The sequence below is a fragment of the Aedes aegypti genome, chromosome 3 (assembly GCF_002204515.2).
Source record: "Aedes aegypti strain LVP_AGWG chromosome 3, AaegL5.0 Primary Assembly, whole genome shotgun sequence".
Classification (NCBI taxonomy): Eukaryota; Metazoa; Arthropoda; class Insecta; order Diptera; family Culicidae; genus Aedes; species Aedes aegypti.
In genome coordinates this window covers 399,934,742-399,960,827 of record NC_035109.1, presented here as the reverse complement: position 1 = coordinate 399,960,827, position 26,086 = coordinate 399,934,742, and the positions used below count along the sequence as shown (strand labels likewise).

General features: G+C 37.7%; 1 protein-coding gene across 10 annotated transcripts in view; it reads right to left on the bottom strand.

The window, feature by feature from the left end:
* LOC5576319 (teneurin-m) overlaps nucleotides 1–26,086 on the bottom strand; it is a 527,158-nt gene that overhangs the window by 22,013 nt on the left and 479,059 nt on the right. For 8 of the 10 annotated variants that reach the window (XM_021855173.1, XM_021855175.1, XM_021855172.1 and 5 more), the window contains 7 exons: nucleotides 25,469–25,746; nucleotides 14,575–14,791; nucleotides 14,300–14,494; nucleotides 13,041–13,452; nucleotides 12,817–12,950; nucleotides 8,112–8,319; nucleotides 6,051–6,077 (listed from right to left, as the gene is read on the bottom strand). In XM_021855173.1, coding sequence (XP_021710865.1) covers nucleotides 6,051–6,077; nucleotides 8,112–8,319; nucleotides 12,817–12,950; nucleotides 13,041–13,452; nucleotides 14,300–14,494; nucleotides 14,575–14,791; nucleotides 25,469–25,746 — 1,471 coding nt within the window. The remainder of the gene's footprint in view (nucleotides 1–6,050; nucleotides 6,078–8,111; nucleotides 8,320–12,816; nucleotides 12,951–13,040; nucleotides 13,453–14,299; nucleotides 14,495–14,574; nucleotides 14,792–25,468; nucleotides 25,747–26,086) is intronic. The other 2 variants (XM_021855174.1, XM_021855171.1) reach the window with 1 other exon arrangement.

Here is a 26,086-nt window from a genome sequence, read left to right as displayed (position 1 = left end):
ACACACTTAACAAAAAAAAATCAATAAAATAACTTAAATAACACTCTGAAATTTTGTTAAAGTTCTTGTACTTTTTAAACTTCTATCATTATACTATTTTATTACACACTATTTTATTATTGAGTTCAAAACTTTACTTCATCCATAATTTAATGAAATCTTCAGAGGACTTGTCGTCCTGTAACTTCCCAACGAATTCCCTCAAAACATTGGTGAGGATTGGAAAAATTTACTAAATCGTTTATGACGAAATAAATTTACTCCGCTCCAAATATTACACCAGGAATTTATTTAAATGTTTCGTGAAGGACATTCTCCCGAGGATTTCTCCAGTGGTTCAATCAGGGATTACCTATGAGGTTCCAAACAGTAACTCCTCTTGGTATTTCTTTAAGATTTTTGTCAGAAATATTTTCCGCATTTATTCTTGTTGTTCTTGTATTTCTTCAACCTTGACTTCCCATCTGGGATGGTACCTGCTTCTCAGCTTACTGTTCTGGAAAATCTAGGATGTTTCCAATCCGAAAAGATCTACGACTGGTTAAAATTCGGACCTGTTGCTCTTAGCATGCTGTTGCTGGATAGCATGCTACGCATAGCCTACTTTTCAGCTTAGTATTTTGTGAGCATTTCTACAGTACAGTAAAGAAGTTTTCAGTGAAAAAAAATTACAGTTTTTGAATTTGTGAGGTACAAGCATGGGAAACATTCACTCGAATATTGCATTTCTCTCGCTCACATCCACAAGCGGTCAAGAGCGAGATTGCCGTTTCTCCGACCAAGCTGAGTGTTTCAATTTCCAATGCGCTTTCTTCTTGTTCGCCGAGCGACAAGTTAGAAAAAAACGGAAACAGACTGATTCACTACCGACTCCTTGTGCCGAAGGCATCCGATTGCTGTAGCGAATGATTCTTTACATTCCGATTTCGCACGAATGGCATTCGTATTTGAGAGCTGAAGAGCGTTCACTGACTGGTAATACACAAGGCGAAATGTTTCAGTGAACGCAAAATCTGTACATTTCGCAGGAAGCTTTCAGTGATCGAATGGCGAACGCGTTCTTTCGTGTCTCCAATTTAAGAGAGGATAGGTGCTCTCTCCGCTCCGTATATCTTTTCATTTTCGGTTTATCTCAATCGTTTACGATTCGTCGGAAATGCGCTCACCCTAGTAGCGTTCGGCAGTCATTGAACATTCGGTGGCAGCAGATACTTTGCAGATATTTAATCGGTAGCGTTCGGGTGAGTGAGTGAATTTTCCCATGCTTGGTGAGGTATCAATATTCCGCTCTTCAAGTCAAAACTCAAATTCAATTTTCCCACGTTACTTCACATACTGATTCGCTGGTAATGGCTGGAACCGCGCTTCAAGGGATTTGTCCTGAAATTTCCCAACGGATTCTTTCAAAAACATGACGGGGAATTCTTCAAGCTTCTACTTAATTTTTTTTATTAGAGATCCGTGAAGGATTCGCCTAGAAATTGTTTCAGGATTTCCTTAGGAATATTTCGCTTTGAGAATTCAGCCCGTAGATTGCTCCAGTAGCTTAATCATTGCTTAAGAAATTTTAATCAGTAATTATTTTAAGCAATCCTCGGAGTTTTTTTTTCAATTATTTTTCCAACATTTGCTGCATAGATTTTTCCACGAATACCTTTACAAATATTCTCCAAAGTTTCCTTCATAGATTCATCGAGCTATTATTCCTATAATTATTTTTTCTTCAATCTTTAATCTTATAGCGTTTGAGCCTTTATTTCTATGAATTTGCTCTGGGTTTGTTCCAAACTCAAAGCATGGAGGAATCATTCATAAAATAATCCCTTGTCCAAGGGGAGACTCAAGAAAAATTTCTCACAATTTGTTCTGCATATCGTAGATATCAATCACTCTGTAAAATTCAGTGATTTACTTATAAGAACACTTGTTCCAATGAATGTTCCTAGGAAACGAACCTTACTCATGAACACTCACTTTAGTGTTCTATGAGCACTTTTATATTTATTAACTGCGAGCTCTTTCGAAAGTTGTCCATTTTTATTGTCTATGAAAATCTATGCTCTGGGAAATCGAGATTATTTTGTGGATACCTTCAAAACTGGTCAAGATTCGAACCCGGTTTGTACTCTATCCTCTGTACAAAAAAAAAAGCATATGTTACATTGCCTACTTTTCGGCTTAGTATCGCATGAGCTTAGTATAGTAACTGAAAAGAAGTTTTCAGTGGCAAAGTAACGATTTGAAGGCATACATATTTCGCTTTTTTACTTATTCAAACTTTCCCACGTTCTTTTGTTTACTGATTCGTTGCAGACAGCTTACGATAAAATTCAAATTTAAGCTTTCCTTGCATGAAAATTAAACTCGGATTTCTCTGTTTGAGTAAACATTGTAACAGTAAACTCTCTTTGAACGGTATTGAAGCGATCTTCTAATTAAAAAGGGTTGATTGAGCTTGAAATTTATATTTACGAAACAAGTACCGATTGTTCAATATTTAAGGGTAGACCTAGGACAGCGGTTCTCAAATGTGGCTCCTCGGACCACTTGGTGTTCTGCCAAACATTGATAAATGCTCGGTGACTCTTCACAAAATCTCTATACTTTCGAAAACGGCTCCAAATGAGGCAAGAGAACTCGTTTTCCTTTCTCATCAATATTTCTAAACCATTTTCCCAAAGGCTATGCGAATATTCATGCTTAAATCATTGTTAAATTTATAATTCTCTCGCTTGAAATTGAGAGGTACTCTGAGCAATGAGTTAAATCTTTCATTTTGGAATGAAAAATCTGGCAGCCACCTTGGATTTCGACGCCATTAGTTTCAAGCAGTTGAATGAGTTTTTCACCTTGCTAGCACTCATCATCAAAAATCGTTTTTTTTTTGTTTACAAACTGTTCAGCTTGCTAGCTAACGAAAGGATCAACATATTCTAGCGAATAGTTATTTTTTTCTTATTCCTATGGATATTTGTCGATGGTGACCTGATTTCAGCGAGAATTACTCAGTTAGTTTTCATGTCTGCCTCGATGGTCAGTTAACCCTCTAATACCCAAATTTTTATTTTCGATTTAAGTATTATTTTTCGTTATCTAAAATCGTTCTAAACACGTTTTGGGCATTTATTTATTTTTATTCGCAAATTTTCAAATTTTGGTTTTTGATTTTTATATTTTTTATTTTTGAACACCCCTAGCTTTTTTCATTTTTTCTTGAAGCTTTTTCTAGTTGTTGATTTTTGGCAACAATAAAAATTTTAATTGTTACGGTATTTTGAAAAATATTAAATTTTTAATTTTTTTTCGGAGCGTATTTTATTTTCCGTGTAACTAACGGAAAAACAGGTTTGAAATGATTTTAATACCACCAGGCTCTTCGTTTGTGATAGGTTAATCGTAGAAAAATATAAAAGGTACGATTTTTTATATTACACGTTAAATGAAGCCCAGGCATTTGTAGGTTATATAAGAAAGCAATTTTTCAAACAATTTCTAAAAATACAAAAAAGTTTCAAAAGTCATAAAAAACTTTTCTTATATGCGTGTTATGAGTCAAGGTATAAGCCAAAAATAAAATCATTTTGATTTCCGAGCTACGAAAAAATACACAAAATTCCAAAGTGTACCCCGTCTAAAGGCGGGGTTGGGTATTAGAGGGTTAACAAACCATGGAATCAATTACGGAATTACGGACAATTCGCACAATTTTTACAAGATAATTATTCAAATTGAAACGATTTGCAAGTTTTTTTTTGCAAATTTTACTTGAGTTGGAAATGTGCAAAGCTGCTGAAGAACTAAAAAAAAAACGCTAAATTTTTATAAAATGCAACGTTTTTGCATCCATTGGTGGGTACTATGAGCCAATAGAAATATTAGTAGTAGAACGCTAGTGGCGCTGTTGTCACAAAACTGATATAATTCATTATTACCTTCAAGAGTACTTTTTCATTGTTTGGTCAATGCTGTGTTGTAGAGGATTGTTTTTTATGATTTTTTTTTTAAATTCATTTGACACTTTGAAGTCCGGTACTCACGCTGTCAGCACGTGGCTGACTAGATGTTGGTAACACGAACAGTCGTGACATTAGCACTCTAAAATTAATGCTTTTGCTTATGAGACAAATGGTGTTAAACATATTTGAGCGTATGAAACTGAGAATATTTCTACACCGTTTTCCAAGTAATCAAATTTAATGACATTTTCACTTGAATACATATTGAAAAATCTGAGCATTACATTTAAGCTTCAGGATGAGTCTCTTCAGTATTTAAATCCAAGCGCAATGGAGAAATCAATCATAGTAGTCTGGATTTCTATCTTGTTATGGAAAACTAGTTTACTGTTCAAAAGTTCATTTAAGCAGAATTCACTCATATTTCATCGAAACTACTAAATTTATGTTTCTCTCACATTGAATAATTGCAAAATATTCTCTAAATTATTCGCTCCCTACTGGCCTCCATCGGTCCCTTCGATTGAAGGGTGGAAGCGCATGATATTTGACAAAATGATCCTGTATAAACAGTTATTATGTTTTAGTCGTTTTTCACACATTTGTCTCAAATTTTTCAACATTTGTATGATTTTAGCTGCATTGTGTTGGTTTTCAGTTTACTCAATGCTGTTATAAATTATAATATAAAGAAATTGTGAACAGCTCGTTTTGCGGTATCTTTCGCTATGCTTCACAATGTGTAGAAATACGGATTCTCGAAACCGTGGAGACGCTTGGTTTTTGTTTGATTGACGCCATCACAGCAGCCCTACAAGCTGACATCAGCAATCCGACAGAACTATATCCCACTCAACAACCTAACGAAACTTGATCCCGCTTCGTACCTATAATGTTATAGCTGTCAATGAGGACTACGGCTCAGCAAATAACATCGTACAGAACAACTGGCGGGGGGGTCGACGCAAAACTGGGTCACGCCTCGAAATTCGCCACGTTTCCATGAAATTGAAGTTAAAAATTAAATTTATGCAATATCTCGCAACTTATTGCTCGGCTACCTTCCGTAGGTCGGAATGCCTCTGGCGGGCGCTCGTTTGGGTCGTCAACGAATAATGCTTGCTGCTGTCAGTGCATTGGGGCGCACATTGCTTGCATACCGAAGGCAGTTTTGTTTAAAAATTAAAAAACGGGAAACCCGTACGAGAGAGAGCGAACTTGTTCCGTTAATTTGGTAGATTCTGTTTTTTTGTCGCGATGAAAAAGGTCCTGTATAGGAAGCAGCGGTATGTTTTTCCGCTTTGAGGATTATCGCACATACGCGTGCTCGCATGGAAATCAGTTCATTTTTTTTGCACGAGAATGATAACAATTGACATACGTTTTTTTGGGCACTGATCCAAGTCACCTGCTGGGCAACTTTAACAACGTAGCCTACTTTTCTGTTTCGTTTGTCATCGTTTTCGGATACTCTTTCGACGTTTCGGCTTGCTTGTAATTTTTGGCTGGAAAAATTGAACAGTAAATATATATAACATACATACACACATAAATAACAAACAACACAAAAACGAACGAGAACATTCATGTTTCTTTCGTTCAGATAAATACAACATAAAACATAAAACTTGTCACGGTACACAAAACTGAAGAGATAATGAGGGACGAGGGGCGAGTGAATGGTTGTTGAGATAATGAATAGTGGGTTTGGTTCCGTTTCTAATTTTTTTTTCGGGGGAGGTGAGGTCTTATTCTCTAGAATGGAAAATGACTGCATAGAACAAAAGAGAAAGCGGCGCTTAGTTTTTGTTTCCGCTTCTGCAGTTTCCACAGAGAGCGAACATTAGAGCAGTGTACATTTGGGTTAGTATGCTTTTTGCGTTGCTTTTACGTGTCTAATTGTTAGGTGGAGGTGGGCGGGAATTGGGAAACCTGGGAGTGTTCTACTAGAGAGTACTGTACCAATTAAAATTTCTATTCCGCAAATCTCTTGTTTCGTAGACCTTTTTTTTTCTCGTCGTACGTTAATGTTGTCGGGGGGTTAGTTGTTGTGGTTCGAGCGAGTTTTTGTTAGTTCTTCCGATGGACTCTTACCTTGCGTTAAAATGATTCCAAAAAACGCTGCACATTCACACACAGTCACAGATTACAGTTGAGGTTAGTTTAGAAGAAAAAAGAGATGAAGGAGAAAAGCATTTGTGTTAGAATCTGTGGGTTAAAGCTCGTCGCTGTTTGGATGGGCGGAAGGATGCGATTCTGGTTAGTTCCGTATGGGGTCTCGTGGGTTAGTTCGCGCTGAGGTTAGTTTGAGGACATAGATTCGCTCATTTATGCATCGAAAATGCGTGTGAAAATCCGAGAAGGGGTGGGGAGAGCAAGGGAAATTACTTAACACCGCTCCAGCGCTCAATTCAATTATCGGAACGAAATGCGATAATTTCCAAAATTCAATCTAAAATTTATCTCTCCCGTTGCAGGTCGTATTGATGAAGCGTAGCACGGAAAACTGATTGAAGCTCGGAAGGAACGCCGGGTTCGACATTGTCGACCGGAAAGTAGGACGAACGCTGTTCAAATGGGAGTTAATGCCATAAATTATGCACGGAGATTAACTTTGTGCAAATGGTTGATCCCCGTATGTGCGTGTATGAAAATGAGATAAATTTTAACGCAGGGGTCAGCCGCCCAGGCAATTCGTCAGAATCCTGGTCATTGATGGTGTGATACACAAAACCGTAGCGTCATTCATGAGAGAGTCCTCCATAATTTATCAGCTTGTTAATAAAAGATGACTTCGGTTGGCACTTACTGGCGGGCTATCGGTCACACAATTTATCACAGATGAGTCAGGGATTTTGGACGCAAAAGTTAATTTGTTGAAATTTTACAACGCATCAGTTGAACCGAGCAGTGTATTACAGTCGCAGCAGTCTATGGTATTTCGCAAGAAATATGAACCGAAATGAAATTCTGCGGTTGCTTAGATGGCTGAATTATTGTGATCGAATTTCAGGACTGCCGCGCAAATAAATGGCTCATTTCCAATGCAAACGAGCAGCAAGGAAATTGATTAATCATCAATCAGCAGAAAAATAAATACTACAGCAACATGTTATATGCGCTCGCATAGAAAGCGGCCATTATACCGCTAATTTGACTGGCGCATAAACAAAAACCTCGTCAATTACTTCGGTTTATTTGAGTCCAACGAGCAATCAGTGTATAGCAATGAGCTGGTGGGATTCCGGCATAATACCAACAATGGCAATAATTAAAATATTATCGCATTAAGCGGTGTTATAATCATCGTGCAATTGGTATAAATTAATTTTTTATAACACTCAAAGTTCGATCGCGCGGGAGCTGCGTTGGTTTTGAGAAGCCAACGACCGGGAGCTAGTGGGAGGAAGATGAAGCCGTCAATGGCTACTTTCCGGAGATTATCACGGGAGCTGAACTGTTTGTAGGGTGAATGTCGAGAAGTGTGGACCGAAGAGCAGACGGAATGGCTTTGGTTGAAATGTTAATATTTAATGTATTAATTTATGATAAATAATGTATGCATTTGTTTGTGCTATTAATGCTTTGGGATTTTTTTTTTCTTCTCTCTCGAGTTTCACATCTCTTCGTGACTTTTAACTTGATTCTGATTCACGGTTTTACGTTTTTTTTTTGTTTCTCTCACTCTGTTCGGTAACGATAATATTTATGCGGAACATTTAAAATAAAACAAATGGCAATTAGCAGGAGGATGTATAAATAGACGGGGGCACAACATAATATATTTATATAGTAATTATAACATCAGTATAGTATCCTTGTAGCTATCTCTCGCATCATTTATGTCGAAAAATGAGCGCAAAAAAACAATAAAAAAATGATTCAAATCCAAACAAAAGCGTGAAAATCGATGTTTGACTTTCGAGTGACCGGATCCGCACCTATGCTCTCTACCGAAAGGTTCCGGCAGTCGTGGGCGGTGCGTGGTCAGCCATTGAAACCAATCGTTTTAATTAGTATTTACACACTTGGCGTTCGGTGTTTGACCAATCGGTCGGATCGATTTGCGAAAAACCGAAACAATGAACACAAAATACATTGAACTGAACGAACATAAAAAAAAACGAAACAGATATTCGCAACGTGTAGGCTTACCTTTCGTTGAACGTTTCCAGCTTGGCGTAGTTCTGCAGGCTGCCCTCGTCGATGAGGAACTTCATCCGCTCGAAGAAGGACGCCGTGATGGCGGGCGGTTGCTTGCGGAGCAACACGTCAATCGGCTTCGGGGCGGAAACGCACAGTTGACTCGTTTTGCACGAGTGGCTTCCGCAGCACTCCGGGTCTTCGCAGTCCACAAGGCCATCTACAAGAAAGGGTCAGATTTGGGTGAGTTTGTTTGGAGATGGGTTTGTTACAAATTATGATTGAAGGTGTAGTGATGAGATTTACCGTTTTGATTCAAATTCCGGACAGCTTCTAATTCCGGACACTCTACTTTGTATGGGAAAGGTTTCAATTGAAATGTTTCAAAATTTCCTGTTTGAAAGTTCCCAACTTTCAGGCGCGTTTTAATATGAATTTCAAATAGCAATCCATGAAAATTTATAATGCGTTTTGACGTTGCTTTTACGAATGCGGGAATTTAATTATAATTTAACTACTAAAGTTTTTCTTTTCGTGTGTTGTCCGCAATTTGAAACAAGGTGTCCGTAAAATGAAGCAAAAGTGAGGTTGCGTCCGGAATAAGAATCATGGAAAGATCATTAATTTCTATTTATTTTAGGTAATTCAAGCTTTGGAATCCGATTCTTCGCCCACCGTTCGGAAGTTGAGTGTTTCAATAGTCTGATAACGCACAGGTATCATGCAATATGTTTCAATTTATATGCTTTTCAATCGGTTATACTTCACAGGGGCCTTAAGTGTATTAAACGGTATTAATATTCAGAAAATTCCCTAGGTCTCGTAATTTCTGATCAAAATTTAGTTTTGAAGATATTTAATACAGTCAACTCTCCCTTACTCGATATTCGGTATCTCGATAACGAGTTGGAGAACCATAGTACAAGTTAGTTTTCATGGCTACCTTGATGATCCCTTGGATCGCAGTTGCATTGGTTTTGTGTTGTGGTGATACTTTCTCTAACTCGATGAACCCTTCAATATTGAATTATGGAGAATTCCCTGTAGTAACGTGCAAGCAGTTTGTTTTTAAATTTCTTAAGAGGTTTCTTATGGAATTTGGGATGAAACATGTATGGCCAAATAAAGAAGGCACCCATTTGGTTGATTAAGTCGCAATCTATCTGCCTATATGAACAAAAATGGAATGGCGTTTGTATGTCACGACTTATCTCGAAAATGGGTTATTCTCTTTGCATAGTTTGTCAAAAGCTATGTCCAATAAGTAATAAACGTGTTTTTTAACATTTAAGTAAATTTGCAGGAATGGGTGTCACTTCTTTGGAGGTTTTGATTAGCATTATCTAGCAGCTTTCGGCCTACAAAATTCTTTGAGCTATGCACAAACATCATTAGCTCTCTTTCATGAAATAAATAAACAACTAAACTACTTCAAATATTGTTTGGAAAATCAATGGATTACTTGGCGTAAATGAGAAACTAGCTATGTGCGGAATTTCGGGGTATTGGTTGCTTGAATAATGTCAATAGTTTACACATGAATTTATTCTGCAATTTCCCAAATTTCCCGGAAAACGCTTTTAAAATGACGCCTTTTTCGTCTTAGTTCATAATACAAATCTTGTTATAATTTTGAGATTACCTTGCTTTCCCAGGAAAGAACTACTGAAGGTTTTTTTTAGTATTTGTCTTCCTAGGATTCCATCAGTAATTCGTCTATATGTCCCAGATAAAACACTCCTCAAAATATGTGCAAGAGAATGATTTTGAAACTTAAATTTACAAAAAAAAAAAAGAAAAACCTTCCAGAATTGCATTAAACATTTCGTATAGAATTTCTTCAAGAATCCCGCCTGAGATTGTTTCAGAATTTTGTTCATGAGTTCTTAAACTTCATTGGCAGCAGAGTGCCAAATCGTATGGCGAGTATGTAATGAAACTTTTGTCATATGCCATACGATTTGTAATTTTGCTGAAGATACCCTAAATTAGGGTTTCCCAACCGGTGGTCCACGGACCCTCAGGGGGCCGTGACGACTTTCCAGGGAATCGTGACGACTTTCCAGGAGGTTTGCGAAGCAATCGTAAATTTATAAAATTATATAATTATATAATTAATAAAACATTACATGACAGGTATTCTTTCTTCACTTGCGTTGCCTGAATACTATTCCAATACGAGCTTGAAAATGTAACTTAGATCATACCTGAGAGTATCTAGGCAAAATTCCTGTCATTTTTTGCATGATTTGGTAAAAAAATACTCTTTTCAATTAAACCATTGGCGGAATGTTCTCAAATCTATTATCAGGATTTTCGGGTAGATTTTCATTAATGAACATTGGTGGATGTCGGAGAAAATTTTTCTCAAAGTTGTCCAAGGATTTATGGTGGAATTTCTTATTGTCGATTGTTGGCTCATAAGAAGTTTCTTTTCCAAAATATTAATAGTAGTTTCAAGGCTCATGTTTTATACTGAATTTTTGAGAAAACTCTGACTAGACCTTCTTGGATTACTGTTAAAATCCCTGAAGAATATATGAGGACATATTCATATCTTTTCAAAATTTTGTAAGATGATTCAAAAGTTTCCTACAAACTCCTGTGAAATCTTCCCAAGTATTCCAAACTGGAAGATATGTGATTACTTAAAACTTATTATATTGAAAACTGAGATTCAGACATAGAAAGTCGACTGTTTAGAAAGAATAATGACTAATGCGATTTCATTTTGTCCAGAGCTGTACTTGGTAAACACCTGATTATTTTTTAAACCGAAGTTTCCCAAAGGATCATTACAAAATTCTTTCGTTATCTATGGTGGATTACAGTTGTAATTTTTAAAATCTGTTGATTTATTCTGAGATCTTTGGTATTTTGCCACTAATCTTGTGATCTGGTTCCTATTGATCTTTTTGATGCTTGACAAGATCATGCGCGGAAATCTCGTAAGATATAATTGTTTCAGACATCCATGTTGCTTCTCAATTTGAGCTTTATGAGGTTTATTTGAGTTATAATATAACCAAATCGTTCGTTTTTATGAGCTTCGATTTTAACCCGTAGGCTACGGGGCTGACAACCAAAATTCAAATTGCTCGTATTTGAGCATAACTCCATATTTTTCAGTGAAATTTTGAGGATTGCTTCACTAATAGTTCTAGTTTTATGAGTGAGGGGAAGTATAGATTCAGAGTATTGTGGACAAAGTTATTCCAGAACATCTCTGGGTCAGGTAGGGTAAAAATCACATAAACTTCCTCTTAGAACTCATTTATCGTTTGGAAACGAAATGTTTTCATACAAAAAGTTAATAGACCCGTTATTTGTAATAAGTTACGATGCTGCAGGATATTAGGAAAAAATAAAATTAACCTAGAATAATGCTAAGGCCTCCAAAACATTCTGAAGTTTTGAACATAATCTACACAGGTTCATAGATTATTTTAAGCGCGTGATTTTCACTTTTAGTGGTTTACAGCACTCATTAAGCCTTAACAGACGTGTTCACAAATTTTGACAAGATATATTGGATATTGGAAGTCATCCAAATTAACCTGGAGTTCAGGTCATTTTGATCTATCAAATCACTCAATCATCACAGCAATCCTCAAAATTTCACTGAAAAATATGGAGTTATGCTCAAATACGAGCAATTTGAATTTTGGTTGTCAGCCCAGTAGCCTACGGGTTAAGATTATTTGTTTTCAGGGGTCCTCACGATGTTTGTAGAGGGTCCCAACCCCAAAAAGGTTGGGAACTGCTGCCCCAAATTACTCTATAAATTCCACCAAAAATCTTATTAGTACAGGTCGGACTCGATTATCCGGAGACTCGATTATCCGGAATTTATTTTTTTGATGTTCTTGTTTTTCAATTTTTATGCATAAATCTGAAATAATTTGGTATTGCAATATACAATATGAATGGTTTTGCAGTTTTAAACGTATTTAAGAAAAGGGAGGTTTGGAAAAGGGTGTTTTGTGTATGCTGGTCAAAAAAAAATCTTGTAAGGACCCCTACTGTTCATAGAAATAATTTCTGGCTGATGCGGTGGCGTAGCCATAAAACATAAAAAAAAGTTAATATTTAAGTTCTTTTATCGAAGATTTCAATTTTTTTCTTAGTGATTCGATTATCCGGAGGGTTCGATTGTCCGGAGTGAAAAAAAAATCGATACTCCGGATAATCGAGTCCGACCTGTAATTCCATCACAAATTGCCCGTAGGATTCCGCCAAAGGTTTTTCCAGAATTACATTTTTCGAACAACATTTACCACAAATTCTTTATCCTTATAACAGGACCTTTTATCCTTATAACAGCAATCTCAATGTAAACACTGCCGAAAAATTGGGCAAAAAAAACTATCTTAGAAATTTTTTCCTGAAATTCCTGGTGCAATTCTGGCGTAGAACTCTGACTGTAATTATATAGCCTGATATGCTTTCAGAAATTATATTACGATTAAATGAATGCTTCAAATTAAGCTAAAATTTTTATCAATGAAATTCCGATTCTCCAATCTTAAATCTACTAGTTCAGCAAATATAAATTCTTGAATATTAGTAGAACTTTACATCTAATTGCAAGAATTGCTAGAAAGGAACAATAATTTACTGTATGCTTTATACTCTGAACATCTTGTAAATGTTATTGTTTTTTTTTTTAGGACGATTGAAGAAACATTCAAATTGAACCTGCACTGCCTATACGTACCTCTGTCATTGTCCTTGTTGTCGCCACAGTTCTGTTCCAACGGCATCGAACAATCCGGACCATCCCAGCCTTCGTAGCAACGGCATTCCCACATCAGTTCTCCACTTACGTGGCACTGACCATGTTGAGAGCAACTAGAAAAAAATATAATAAATATACATTCACCGTTACACACCCAATTAAGTCAAACCCCGGACAAAAAATCCCCCAACTAATCATCTTACCCATTGGGACAGCCCTCCAAGGTGCAGTGCTTGCCATTCCAGCCGGTGACGCACAGGCACGTTCCGTTCTTACACTGGCCATGCTCGTTACAGCGCGGATCGCACAATTTGCTGTTGCAGAATTCGCCACCCCAACCAGCATCACAACTACAGCTATCGCCCACGCAACGTCCATGCTGGCCACAGTTCAGGTCGCACAGTTCCTGCGAACAGTCCTCGCCGCTCCACTTCGGCTCGCAAGTGCACGTCTGACTGTCCAGATCGAACGTCCCGTGGCCGGAACAATCGGGCAGACATTGCAACGCATCCTGGTCCATGGTGGCACAGTCCGGTCCCTTCCAGCCTTTCTTGCAGATGCATGTTCCCTCGGCACAGAAGCCATGCCCTGAGCAGGTCGGATGGGGACAGTCCACTGTTGGGTGAGGGGGTGACAGGAGAGATAAAAGATGAACAATAGTACAATCGTTAGTGACCGTTGTCGTGGTTCTCGGCCGGGTTGCATAACTAGTGTTGGGTGTTAGAGGTTAGGTTAGGTCAGTACTAGCGATGTGGTGTGCCTTTCCTCGTAATCAAATTACTCTGTTTCCAGGGGTAATGTGTGTTTGTGAGTGTGTCTGCGTTTGTGTGAATGTGAGATGACAATAGAGAGTCCAAAGCGCCCAAGCCAACGTGTGCAGCAATGTTAATCCCCTTCCATGGGTATCAGAGTTGGAAAAAAGAGGCTATGAAAAACTGCATCCCCAACTACCCCTCGGCAGGCAGGCAACAGCCAGATAGCGAGAATGGCAGAAACCAAGTGGGAAAAATAGTTGTCAGAAGGATGAAAAACGAGGCTCAGAATCGAGAAGAAAATAAATAATAAATGTCTGAAAGTAGAGAAACTTGCTTATTATGTATAACAAAAAAAACTTGAGTAGTGAAAAACCGCAGTGCTCTCTCATTGCTCCTAGTTTGTAATTAATTTAAATTATTTATATCACATCTTGTTCACTTCTCGTTTTCACATGGCCTCTCACACTTAAGACCGCCATAGCTAACGACAGAGGCAGAGCACCGCCAGTTAAACTATCGCGTTCGTGGAGAGATACGTACAACATAAAAAGTAAAACTAGGAGTAGATAAGTACACCCCCGGCCCCATCCTGAACGGTGGTTTGGATTTAAACTGCAATTTTCTCAAATTAAAAATGCAAACCCCCTAGTCACAACTCGGAACGGGAAAGTAGGTACGGTGTGGTTTGAAAGAGTTTGGTGAGCTACCTTCTTCGCAGTATTTTCCCTTGTATCCTCGTACGCACGAGCACTTTCCACTGACGCAGTGCCCGTGGCCATTGCAGTCCGGAACCTCGCACTCGTCATGCCGCAGTGAGCACTCCTTGCCCTTCCAGCCGGGATTACACTGACACTCGCCGTTGATGTATTCGCCGCGTTGCGAACAGAGCACCGGACATACGCCTGAAAGTATGCACAATATTGTTAGCACCCGACGTCACAAGCCATTATTCTACCGGTAGGAGGAAGGTTGAGAAACTCACTCTCGCTGCAGTCATCACCTCCGTAGCCTGGATTGCACTGGCAGTGGCCCAGCAGGCATTGGCCGTTGCCGGAGCATCCGTTAGGGCAGTTCTGGGTCATGTCTTCCGCAACGATGGCGTAGAACGTTATCTCCTGGGCGTCTCCGTCGTCGTTGTAGATCGACAGGAACCAGTGGCCGGGTTCCATGTAGCGAGTCACTTCACGGCGCATCGAGGGCTATAACGGGAGCAAGATAAGGAATCTAGGTTAGCAGTGTAAAAGGAAGAAAATCGATACGGCGGTCTAAGGAACCGAGATTGGAACCCGTGATAGTGGAACAAGTGTAAGGAGAGAAAAGGGCTGAATGGCATAAAAAACTTCATGAAACTATTAAGTGCCAAATATTGCAACTTGTTTTTGTCAGAAACGAATCGATTTCCTAAATTTTAAGCCATTTATGCTTGAAGAAAATAAGTAGAAAGACATTTGCTTCTTAGTAAAACTATATAAAGGGGTAACTTTGATAGTATGGGACGCACATCTTACTGAACGAAATAACAAAACTTATGTCGATGAGTTAAACACAATGGATGTAAAAGTAAAGAGTATTTGTATAACACTTCATATCTGAGCTATTCCCGTTGATTTCGAGTACATTTGAGGCTTTATATTATAATATAACAAATCATGAGATTATTATTAGTATCAAAGTTACCCCGTTTTACGTTACTGCTTGTATAAATCTAGTTCATCGAACTCATATACAAACAACTGCTAAGCTGCAAAGCAATGTGTTTAACGGTAAAGATATAAACTTTTGCGAGTTGGGCCTTTCATAAACACGCAAGCGATACAAACGACGCTGATTAGGCTACCTACACAGCCATTTTTCAAATGTTTTCCCTTTCACGTGACTGTTTTATGTTGAATCCACGCTCTCGATAAACTGTACCACCTTAGGAATTTCTGTTCCCAGCCGCACAAGTCCTTTGGACAATGATTATCGTGACGCCTTGACACACCCTTTATGTGTGCTACCTTGGCTCTTGGTTCATGCGAGAGAAAATCGGAACGGCAGATTATATAACCGTCCAGTAGTTCCTGAATCATTCTTAAGAGAAGGTTTTTTCCGTACATCCTTGAAGTGGAACATGTCGTGTATCAATTTAATACGGCATGTATGGCCACGTAACACCAATTACCATCACAGAGAAATCTGTTTTCTTTTCAATTCTTAAACACACAACTCCGAAGTAATTGCCCATCTCCCAGAGCATAAAGCATCTTTTCGATTGATTGAAATGAGTTACACAACTGTGAAACGTGTGTGTGTGCCGTGCCGGTTGAGCCTCTTCCCTACAGCATCTCATCAGTTCGAATCCCTAATTAATCAGAGCAATATCCTTAAGCCAAACGAGGAGCAGAAGGCCGACCGGCCGGAATCGGGAACCGGAGTGCCATCGACCGACATTTATATGACGTACGAGGCAGGCAGGCATCATCATCATCATCATCATCATCGGTGTTAGGCTAGGTACCATACATACGTGCAGGCGTAAATCCTCCGGTGTTGGTTGGATGGACACGAGAGGGTGCTGCATAAATTCGTGGTGCTGCGGAAGGGAAAACACCGCCAGACGATTCAAGAGACTGCATCCCGATGAAGATGATGACGATGGAGATGCGGATGCGGATGAGGATGCTTTAGAAAGGGGTTAGAAGGTAAGGGCTTTCGAGAGTAGAAACGTAGAATGTGGGGTTGGGAAATCAATTTGTGGTGCCTGGAAGGATTCTCAAGCCGTCAGGCGAGGTGTTAGCTCGGATTGGTGAGAATTTAAGGTATTAAGGCAGAAGTTTTCGTACGAACGAACGGGGTTGTTGGCTAGTGAGAATATGAAGTGATGAAAAGATTGCTGATTGAGGGATGATTGAAATGTCGTGTCGGATTGATTGTGCTCTACCGAAGTACCTATTCCGAATTAAATGTCTGCTCGTGAGATTTGATGATTTCATGGACCCTTCTTGTTTTTGAAATTTGAGTAATACGCCTAATGAGTAATATTTCTAACGTACTGTCGTCATATTCATGGTGATTTTGTTGATGAAATTTTATCAAAATCTGGATACTATATTAGAGAGGTTCAAACGAGATTACATTTTTTTCATGTTACCTAATGAACGACTGCTGAAAATTATGGTGGATGTCTGACAAGCTTTGCAGAACGTATCAAGAATTTCGATGGATTCTTGTGAACATTCTTGGCATATTCCTTTCATGATCATTAACGGATCCTCCAAAAGACCTAGAGAAGGATTTGTTATGAGATCGAAATGAAATCTAATTATGAAGTTTGATAACATACATAAATTTCTTCTCTAAATTTTAAGAGTATTTTTATCGATTGTTTTGACAGAAATCCATGAAAGACTCTTTTTCAAACATTAAAATATCTTGTTTTCAATATTCTTTAACTCTTCCATGGGCTTTAAAATCATCTAGATGGCAGAAACTACTCAGAAATGCAAATTTGATTGGCAAATTGCATATATATGGAAGTGAAAGTTTGTCTGAACTGCATTGACGCTCCGAATCGAACGCCATTGCCACATAACGATATTTGGTAGAAATCTGCTCTGAAAATGGACATTTTCCTAAAGCGGTAACTGGATTTCCTTCATTCGACCTAGAAAGTGATTTCGGATAGAGGAGGTTCACAGATGCCCTTGCCATTCATCACCGATGCTACGTGATGCTTGTTCTACTCAATCTAGTCTTCGGTGGTGGATGTAGCCTACTTTGATCGCGACTCAACACTCTCTGCTATCAACGCCAATTTCTTCTTTTCTGCCTACTGATTGGCGAGTCCTTCGTCTTTCACTTTCGTAGGCCATTCATGGTTTCCTTCGCAAAAATCTTATGGATTTCATCTAACACCCAAATTTTTATTTTCAATTTTTCGCTATCTAAAATTGATCTAAGCACGTTACGGACAATGATGTATTTTTATACGCAAATTTATGAATTTTGGTTTTTGATTTTTGTTCTAGAACATTCCTATTCTTTTTCATTTTTCTGAAGTGTCTTCTGATTACTGATTTTTGACAATAATACCAACTCTTTAATGAATGTTCGAATCCTCTGAGCAGAATCTCAAATAGAGAAACTTAAAAGTAGATGGAGTACCGTGTACCTTTTAATTCCGCTCCTAAATGCTTATTTTTGACAGATACGCGTATTTTGACTACCACTGGATACGAGTAACTGACACTGAAGAAGACTGCAAGTGGTAGTCAAAATACGCGTATCTGTCAAAGATAAGCATTTAGGAGCGGAATTAAAAGGTACACGGTACTCCATCTACTTTTAAGTTTCTCTAATAATACCAAATTTTATTTTTGCGGAACTTTTGAAAACATATTTTTTTTCTGGAACATATTCTATTTTTCCGTCGGTTTGAAATTATTTAAATTCCACCAGGCTCTTCTTCAGGGATAGGTCGAATGTAGAAAAATAAATCTTGGCATAAGACGTTAAATTATACCCAGTCATTTGCAGGTTATAAAATAATATAAATTACAAATATGTTTCAAAAGTCATGTAAAACTTTCCTAATATGCGTGTTATGGCCAGAGGTTCAAGAAGATTGTGCCTTCCGGTCCTTTTCCTTAATTCCGGTCCTTTTCCTTAATCCACGGTTGCCACCGTGATAACCGGTGTTCATCCGATTATTCGTTGGGTAGAATGTCCAACAAAATTATACTAAACTGTACTATTCTTCAACTCTGAGAAGCGTATTTGAAATAATGTGAATATTGCTGATTTTCCATTTCACTCCAATTGTGAATCTCATAGATTAGTTTACACATGTCTACTCAAAAATTTCATGATATTAGCAATATTCAATTGTCAAATTCACGTGATATTCATGACATTTAACAACCCTGGCTTACACATGTCTCTTCAAAGATTTTATGTAATTTTATCTACGTTATTTTTAATGTATCAACGCGAATTACTATGAGAAATGCATGTTTTACTTCAATTGAATTGCGCGAGAATATTAGTTTTGTATTTATTATTTTTTTGACGTGGGTTATTGATTCCAAGACTTATTGAGTATCTATTCCAGTTTAATTAGACTTAATTTATTTATGAGTGGTTTACAATCCATGCCATGATTCTGGCCATCGATGTAAGTTTTATTCAAAACTGTTAGGTACACAAAAATAGGTTAAATTTTTACAAAAATAAAATAGCATAACTTTTTCTTTCGCACGGCTTTATTCGAGTATGTTTTTACGAAAAAAAAAAGCGTTTCATAAATAGTGCTTGAACAAGGTTCCAAGTAAGCAAAATTTTTCGAAACAAGTGAAGACGAATTTCATGTCAAATCGGTCAGTCACAAAACTTGACCATCATGAAAAATTCCATTTCCGAAACTGTTGATTTTGGAGAAAAATGTTCTATGGAGAAGTTGCAGGGAATCGTTTAGACTACAAGAAAAAAATACACTGAAAACATATTTTTTTAAATGAAAAATTCAAAATTGAAATAACTTGAAAATTGATACTTCTAGAGAGAACTTACATGATGGTCATTATGGTTTAGATAATTTCATGATTCCTATTTTGTTATCAAAACAACATTTTTACAATCGGCCATACGTTGTTATTAGAAAAAAAACTATTTTTATTCAAATTCTCTCCATCATGAAACTTTGTCCAGAACATCTTTGCCCTATCAACAACCTATAATGAAAATTTTAAAAATATTCGAAATGGGGTTTTGTGTAATTTAAATTTAAGTTTTCTTTTTTGGATTTTTCGTGAAAAAATAGAATATTTTTTCGGTGTATATTGTTTTCTTGTAGTCTAAACAGTTTCCTACAACTTGTCCATAGAACTCTTAAATCAACAGCTTCGGAATTAGAATTTTCAAAGATGAAGAAAATCGACTTATCTATGGAAAACACTTATTATACCATACTGAAAACATGTGTAAAAGGAGTAGCAACTACAAATTGTACGGTCATCAATGCTCATGCTCATACAGAAAACATGTGTTAAATTGGGTCCTAAAATGTTGGATGAAGTCTTGTTTCTATTCAATAAAATAAAAGAGCATGTTCTTGCAACTACTTTAACATTTGGGCATTTTTTTAAATTATCGGACAGGTTTGGGCCGGAGGTTCTCCGATTTGCATGGAATTTTCACCAGAGGTAGAGCTCGTGGATACATGACCAAAAGTGAAATTAAAAAAATATATAGTGGCCTATTTTCCCGGAAAACTCTAGATGAATTTTCACGATTTCTCTATATACCTCAAAGTTTGAAAATTCATATCTCCTGAACTATGCATGGTAGAACAAAAGTTTTTTAGTAGCGAAAAAACTTTCGTCTGTATCATGAAAAATTTTCAAAAAAATATTTTTTGTTTTGTCAATCCATACTCTAACTTTCGTCCATAGACGCCAAAGTGGTATCTTCTACCGTTTAGGCGACAGAACTGAAAAACCGATGACCACCCGCACGCTTTCCATAGAAAAATGTGTTCTATTGTGGGCCTCATAACCGTGCGCTAACGGCGGCAGTAATTTATACGCATTCTAAGTGTAACACAGTAAACCATCCTTTCCTTTCCAGTCAAAAGAAGCTTTTCGTCAATCGGACCACTCTCCATTGATCAGTTGGGTGTTTTGTGTGCGCTTCATCAGCAACGTTATTTAGTATTAGAGCTAACAGCCTCTATGAAAGCCGCATGGGAAGTTCTTGTTACAATCAATCATTATGGTAAAGTTTGAAGGATCAAATCTCAAGATCCACTTTCTTTGAAAACTTATGAATATATTGTTAATATGTTGTTCCGGCCAGGACGTCTTTCCTACGTTGTGTCTTTTACGATACAACGGACGGCAAATCAAGCGAACGGCTTCACTTTAACAGATTTATTACCACTGAGAAACGAAAGAAACTACATTCTTACAAATTCAATGGGTGCGCCTTATATAGGCGCACTATACGGCCAGACAAAACATACAATAATTATTCATTACGCGCGTACGCTTCTCAATACAGTTTGGCGCGCTGTTGGGTTGGCGCCAACTGTAGAGGCTGCACGCTGACTGGCAGTGGAATATTCCACAGCAGCCATCAATGGAACAATAGATAGCGTCCCTGAGTGTTATACAGTTGATTGATATTATATACATGCAAATACTATACTTTATTCTTCCAAGGAACAATCAGAATTTATATCAAATATATCACTTTGTATAGAAAACAAAACTGAAAATTTATTCGCGCGCTTTTAGTTAATTATCTAAATATTTGATAAATTGAAAAAAAATAGAAACAGGCAACAAAATTACAAATAGCACTTTATGTTTGCATAAATATCCTTTTTGCTTGGCAACTATATGATACTGAGGGTCAAGCATGGGAAAAACTCACTCAGTTATTGTGTTTCCCTCACTCGCTTCCACGCACAGTCGGGAGCGAGTAAGCCGTTTTTTAACCAAGCCGAACGTTTCAATTTCCAGTGTCCATTCTGCTTCTTCGGCGAGCACTAAGCGAAACAAAAAACGGCATCTGATCAGTCGAATGCAAAGGGCCCAAGAGGTCTTGAGCCTTTTTTCAGAAACGTTGCTGTTGAGCCCTTTTTAGCCCGCCCACGCAAACTACCCCACTATCAGAAAGATTGGTGTTAGCTCTTCCTGATAGTGGTATTGGTGAGCGTGATCGAGTTGAATTGGGTTTAACAGCGGCTTGCAAACATGTCGATGTGCCCTTTTGAAATGTTTGTCCAGGAATGATTGTTTACATTCTGATTCCGTTCGAATGGCATTCGGGTTTGAGTGCTAATGAGCGTTTATTGACTGGCAGTCCACACCACGGAATGATTCAGTGAGTAGGAATCCTCTCAGTCAGTTCAATGCATCCGGCGAATGAATGCTAAGTGCATTAACTCGTGCCTCGCAGATATTGGTATTCACTTCTCTTCGCGTTCCTTCCGATTGTCGCTTTTACACAATCGGTTTCGACGCTTTCATGCTCACATGTTTGATAGCAGCAGATTTTTTGCTATTTTTCATCGGTGGCATTCGGGTGAGTGAGTGAATTTTCCCATGCTTGCTGAGGGTCAGTTCCTATTACCTATATTATTAAATGTTAGGATCGTTTTCAATTAAAGACTGTTGGTCTCAATAGTAAAGGTTACGAATAAAGGACATACAAAACACCCAACAGACCAAAGGAGAGTGCTCCGATTGACGAAAAGCTTCTTCTGACTGGAAAGGAAAGGATGGTTTACTGCGTTACACTTACAATGCGTGTAAATTACTGCCGCCGTTAGCGCACGGTTATGAGGCCCACAATAGAACACATTTTTCTATGGAAAGCGTGCGGGTGGTCATCGGTTTTTCAGTTCTGTCACCTAAACGGTAAAAGATACCACTTTGGCGTCTATGGATGAAAGTTAGAGTATGGATTTATGAAACAAAAAATATTTTTTTGAAAATTTTTCATGATACAGACGATAGTTTTTTCGCTATTTTTCCAACAATTTTCTCCATGGTGAAAAATTTTCCAAGAAATGTTTTTCTTTTTGTATTTTTAATAGATTGCTGAGAAAATTTCCTCTCGATTTCACAAAAAACTTTTGTTCTACAATGCATAGTTCAGGAGATATGATTTTTCAAAGTTTGAGGTATATAGAGAAATCGTGAAAATTCATCTAGAGTTTTCCGGGAAAAAAGGCCACTATAATTTTTTTGAATTTCACTATTGGTTATGTATCCACGAGCTCTACCTCTGGTGAAAATTTAATGCAAATCGGAGAACCTTCGGCCCAAATTGTCCGATAATAAAAAAATCCCCATTTTTCCAGCTAAAATAACGGCTATTACGTATTCAAATTTTGATTTAAAAAATGTTTTCAAATATGAACCAGTGTCATGGTTGATCATGTTTGACGTTCACTTTGTCGACAAAAATACCACGGGGGTTTTAGTTTTAACACTGGGGTTGTTCCTATCTGGTATTTCAAAAGGGACACGGAAAACAAAATATACCCAAAATTTGATTTTAAATCGAAGGGTGTGACAAAATCTCAAAAACCGTAAAAAAATGTTTTTTGGAGTTAAACCAACGACAATCATTTAAAAATTCAGTAAACATGTGTTTCTAACCTAAACTGAAGCGTTTGGTACCAAAGTTGGGACAGGGCTTTAGGACCCTATTGAATGCAAATCGAAGATTATCGATCGATTTTTATTTTCCGAATTCAATTATAAATTGAATGTTTATACAAAGGTTTCACTATTGAAACAGTTGGTTGGCTGTTGGATTCATTTGACGACATTCTAGGTACTGTTACATAGTATTCATCTGATTCGGTTCATCTCAAGTTCATTGAAAATTAATAAAGTGCTGAAGGTACCAGGGTAGAAAGAGGGTTAAAGTTTATGCCGATTTGAGACGCTGTAGATGTCTAAACTTTACCAAATTGTAGATTCATGAAACATTGTGGATATTTTATGATTAATTCAAAAAGAAATGCAAGGTTATTTGATGTTTGTGATAGATAGAGTCAATCAATAGAGTCCTAAAATATTTAATGAAATCTTGTTTTTATTTAAGAATACCTTGGCACTTTTGAACATGTTTGACGTTCGCTTAGTCGACAAAAAACAACACAGGGGTTTTAGTTCTAACACTGGGGTTGTTCCTATCTGATATTTCGGAAAATACACGTAACACAAAATACACCCACATTTTGAGTTTAAGCCAAGGGGTGTGATAAAATCTTAAAAAAAAAACATAAAAATATGAGTAAACATGTGTTTTTGGCCTAAACTTGACACTAAAATAGGTACAGAGCTGTACTGCCGTGAATCGCAAATCAGTACCCTCTGTAAAAAGTAGGCATTGATAAAATGGGCTGAGAAGTTTCCAAATTCGTTGGCTGCGGTTTCAAGACTCTTCACATATTTGGCCCATTGACTGTTTTATCAATTTCTTATTCAAACATCTCAGTCTTGATTTAATTGGTAGCTAATATTTCAGTTTATAATTTTGCACATTTTATTTTGAATCCTCTATGCTGTCTATAACTGCATAACAGTCACATTCGACATTTTTGACAAATTGGAGTTAATACCGGGGAGAGCCATCAAATGATAAATACTTTCGATCAACTTACTAAAATCTGTGAGTTTGTTCTAGAAAATTCGAAAAAAATACCAAGTTGTTTTGTCACATTGGCAATTGTAACCGCATAACAGTCACATTGAGATTATACATGAGCCTCATAATGTAGTACAAACGAAATTTCTATCAGAATTATTTTCTGACTATTCACCCAATATGCGGTATGAGTTGCACAAAATTTCAGCCTCAAATAAGCTCTTTTGAATTCTTAATGATTTTTTGAAATTTTAGTTTCCTCCCATACTACATTAAAATGCAAACTTCGTATCCCATTTACTCAATGCCTACTTTTGTCGAATGTTACAAATATGCAGTTATGGGCAGTATGTTTATTAGATAAATAATTAAAAATTATGAAATTTCTGTATTTTTGGCTCCCATTTTTGGACTTCAATATACAATTAGTATTGTCATACACATAAAGTTCGCTTGAGATGGTCGAATTTCAAACGCCAAATTCACAGTATTATTCTATCAAAACACGTCAATGAAAACTTTGACATGATTCTTTGTTCTGTCCGCTTCCCACTGACGAGATTTCCGAGACTGAACAAACAATACCGCCAGAGATGTCATCAATTCAATTCAATGGGAAAGTTGCCGAACAGAAAGAGGCTGCCGACAATAGTCACACTGACAAGAGATTTCCGCAGCGTTGTAAAAACGTTTCCAAAAGCATTTTGACAAGTATGTCGGTGTGAATCGATAGAGGATTGAGCAACGCATAAATGTAAACAGACAAACACGGAATTTACCTGCTGATGTCCGAGAATATTACAAAAGAAACGCGGCATCGGCTTAGTCTGCCGAGAATACGTAAGATCCCCTATTTCTATAAAAACATTAAGTTGATTGGGGGTACAACAATTTCTTTCCAGTGTGTCTCTTCAATATTTTATAGACAAATCTGAATTTCTAACAAACTTGAAGAAAAGTTTTGCAGAAAGGATAAATTGATGAAACTCAAATTCACTGAATTAAAATACAAATTTACACAATACTTCGAAGCGTTTTCGCAGAATCCGGGCCACACAAAAACTGTGATTTTTGCCTTTAAATAATTCGCAGAATTTTCACAGAATCCTTAATTGATTTTCGTGAAAATTTAGACAAAATCGTTATTAGGAATCTACAGAATCTTGGGATCACCACTAAATTCATGACATGATCCTCGGTAGTTTTCTCAAATATTACAGAACAGGATTTTTAAACTCTTGTGCAAGATTCTGACTGAATCCTAGGCGCTTTGCTTACAGACCTCTGTGCAGTATTCTAGAAACATCTTGGGCAAGATTCTCTCAGAATGAGGCCATGGAAAAAAAATTGGGGAAACTCTCACCGAACTTTGAGTAAGTCAATCCAAGGCATCATTCTTACAGGATTTAAAGCAAGATTTACAAAAGATTCTGATGTAATCATGAGCATGCAATTTTCACAGAATCGTAGGCAAGTTATGAACAAAATACCGGATGAATTTTCACAAAGTTCTTGCCAAGATGGTTAGAACCATTTATGAATTATTTGATTTCTCCAAACAATGCTTCATTTACTGGCTGACTTGATCAATTTTTCACAATGTTAGAACAAAAGCCCACAGTTAATAACTATATAATTTATGAGAAGTAGGTTCTCTCCCAATGGGAACGTAATGCCAAGAAAAAGAAAGAAGAACTACCCTAGCCCTCACGCTAAACCTAGATACTTACATGGGTGGCTCGGGTCTGCCGGGCGTTGAATCCGCTCAGGACCTCCTTAAAATGGTACTGGGTGTGCGTCGGTAGGGCGTTCCGCCGGGCGTACACCCCGATCGAGGCGCCCCGCGGGATACCGTAGTCGAACTTGACGTACGCCGGTTCCGACTGGTAGAACTGCATGTTCCAGTAGCTGTACGGGGGGATTTCCTTGGATAGCCGTTGGCCGAGCGAGATCTGCGAGAAGGTGGTCCCATCCGGGGGGAAACTCCGTGCCGGAAATGTTCGTGCACCTGTTGTGGGTTTTGTTGGTTGATTTGTTTTTTTTTGTTCGTTGTTCGTGTGGTGGTCAAATTTTGTATGAGGGGGGCAAACAGACACATTCACACATAGACAGGCACGGCGGGGAGGTCAGATGGGTAGTAAGGTAGTAGCAACAGCATCAGCAGCGGCACCAAAATCCACCCCGGAGGTTGTGTAGAACAAGTTGTTCGGTTGGTTAGCAGGTGTGAGAGGAAGAGAAGAAGAAAACGACGAGATGCAAACGAAGAAGAGAAAAGTAAGTACACGGAAGAGCATTTCGCTAGGTTCTCAGGCTTTAATGCCATCGAAAGTGGATGAACGCTGTGTGAA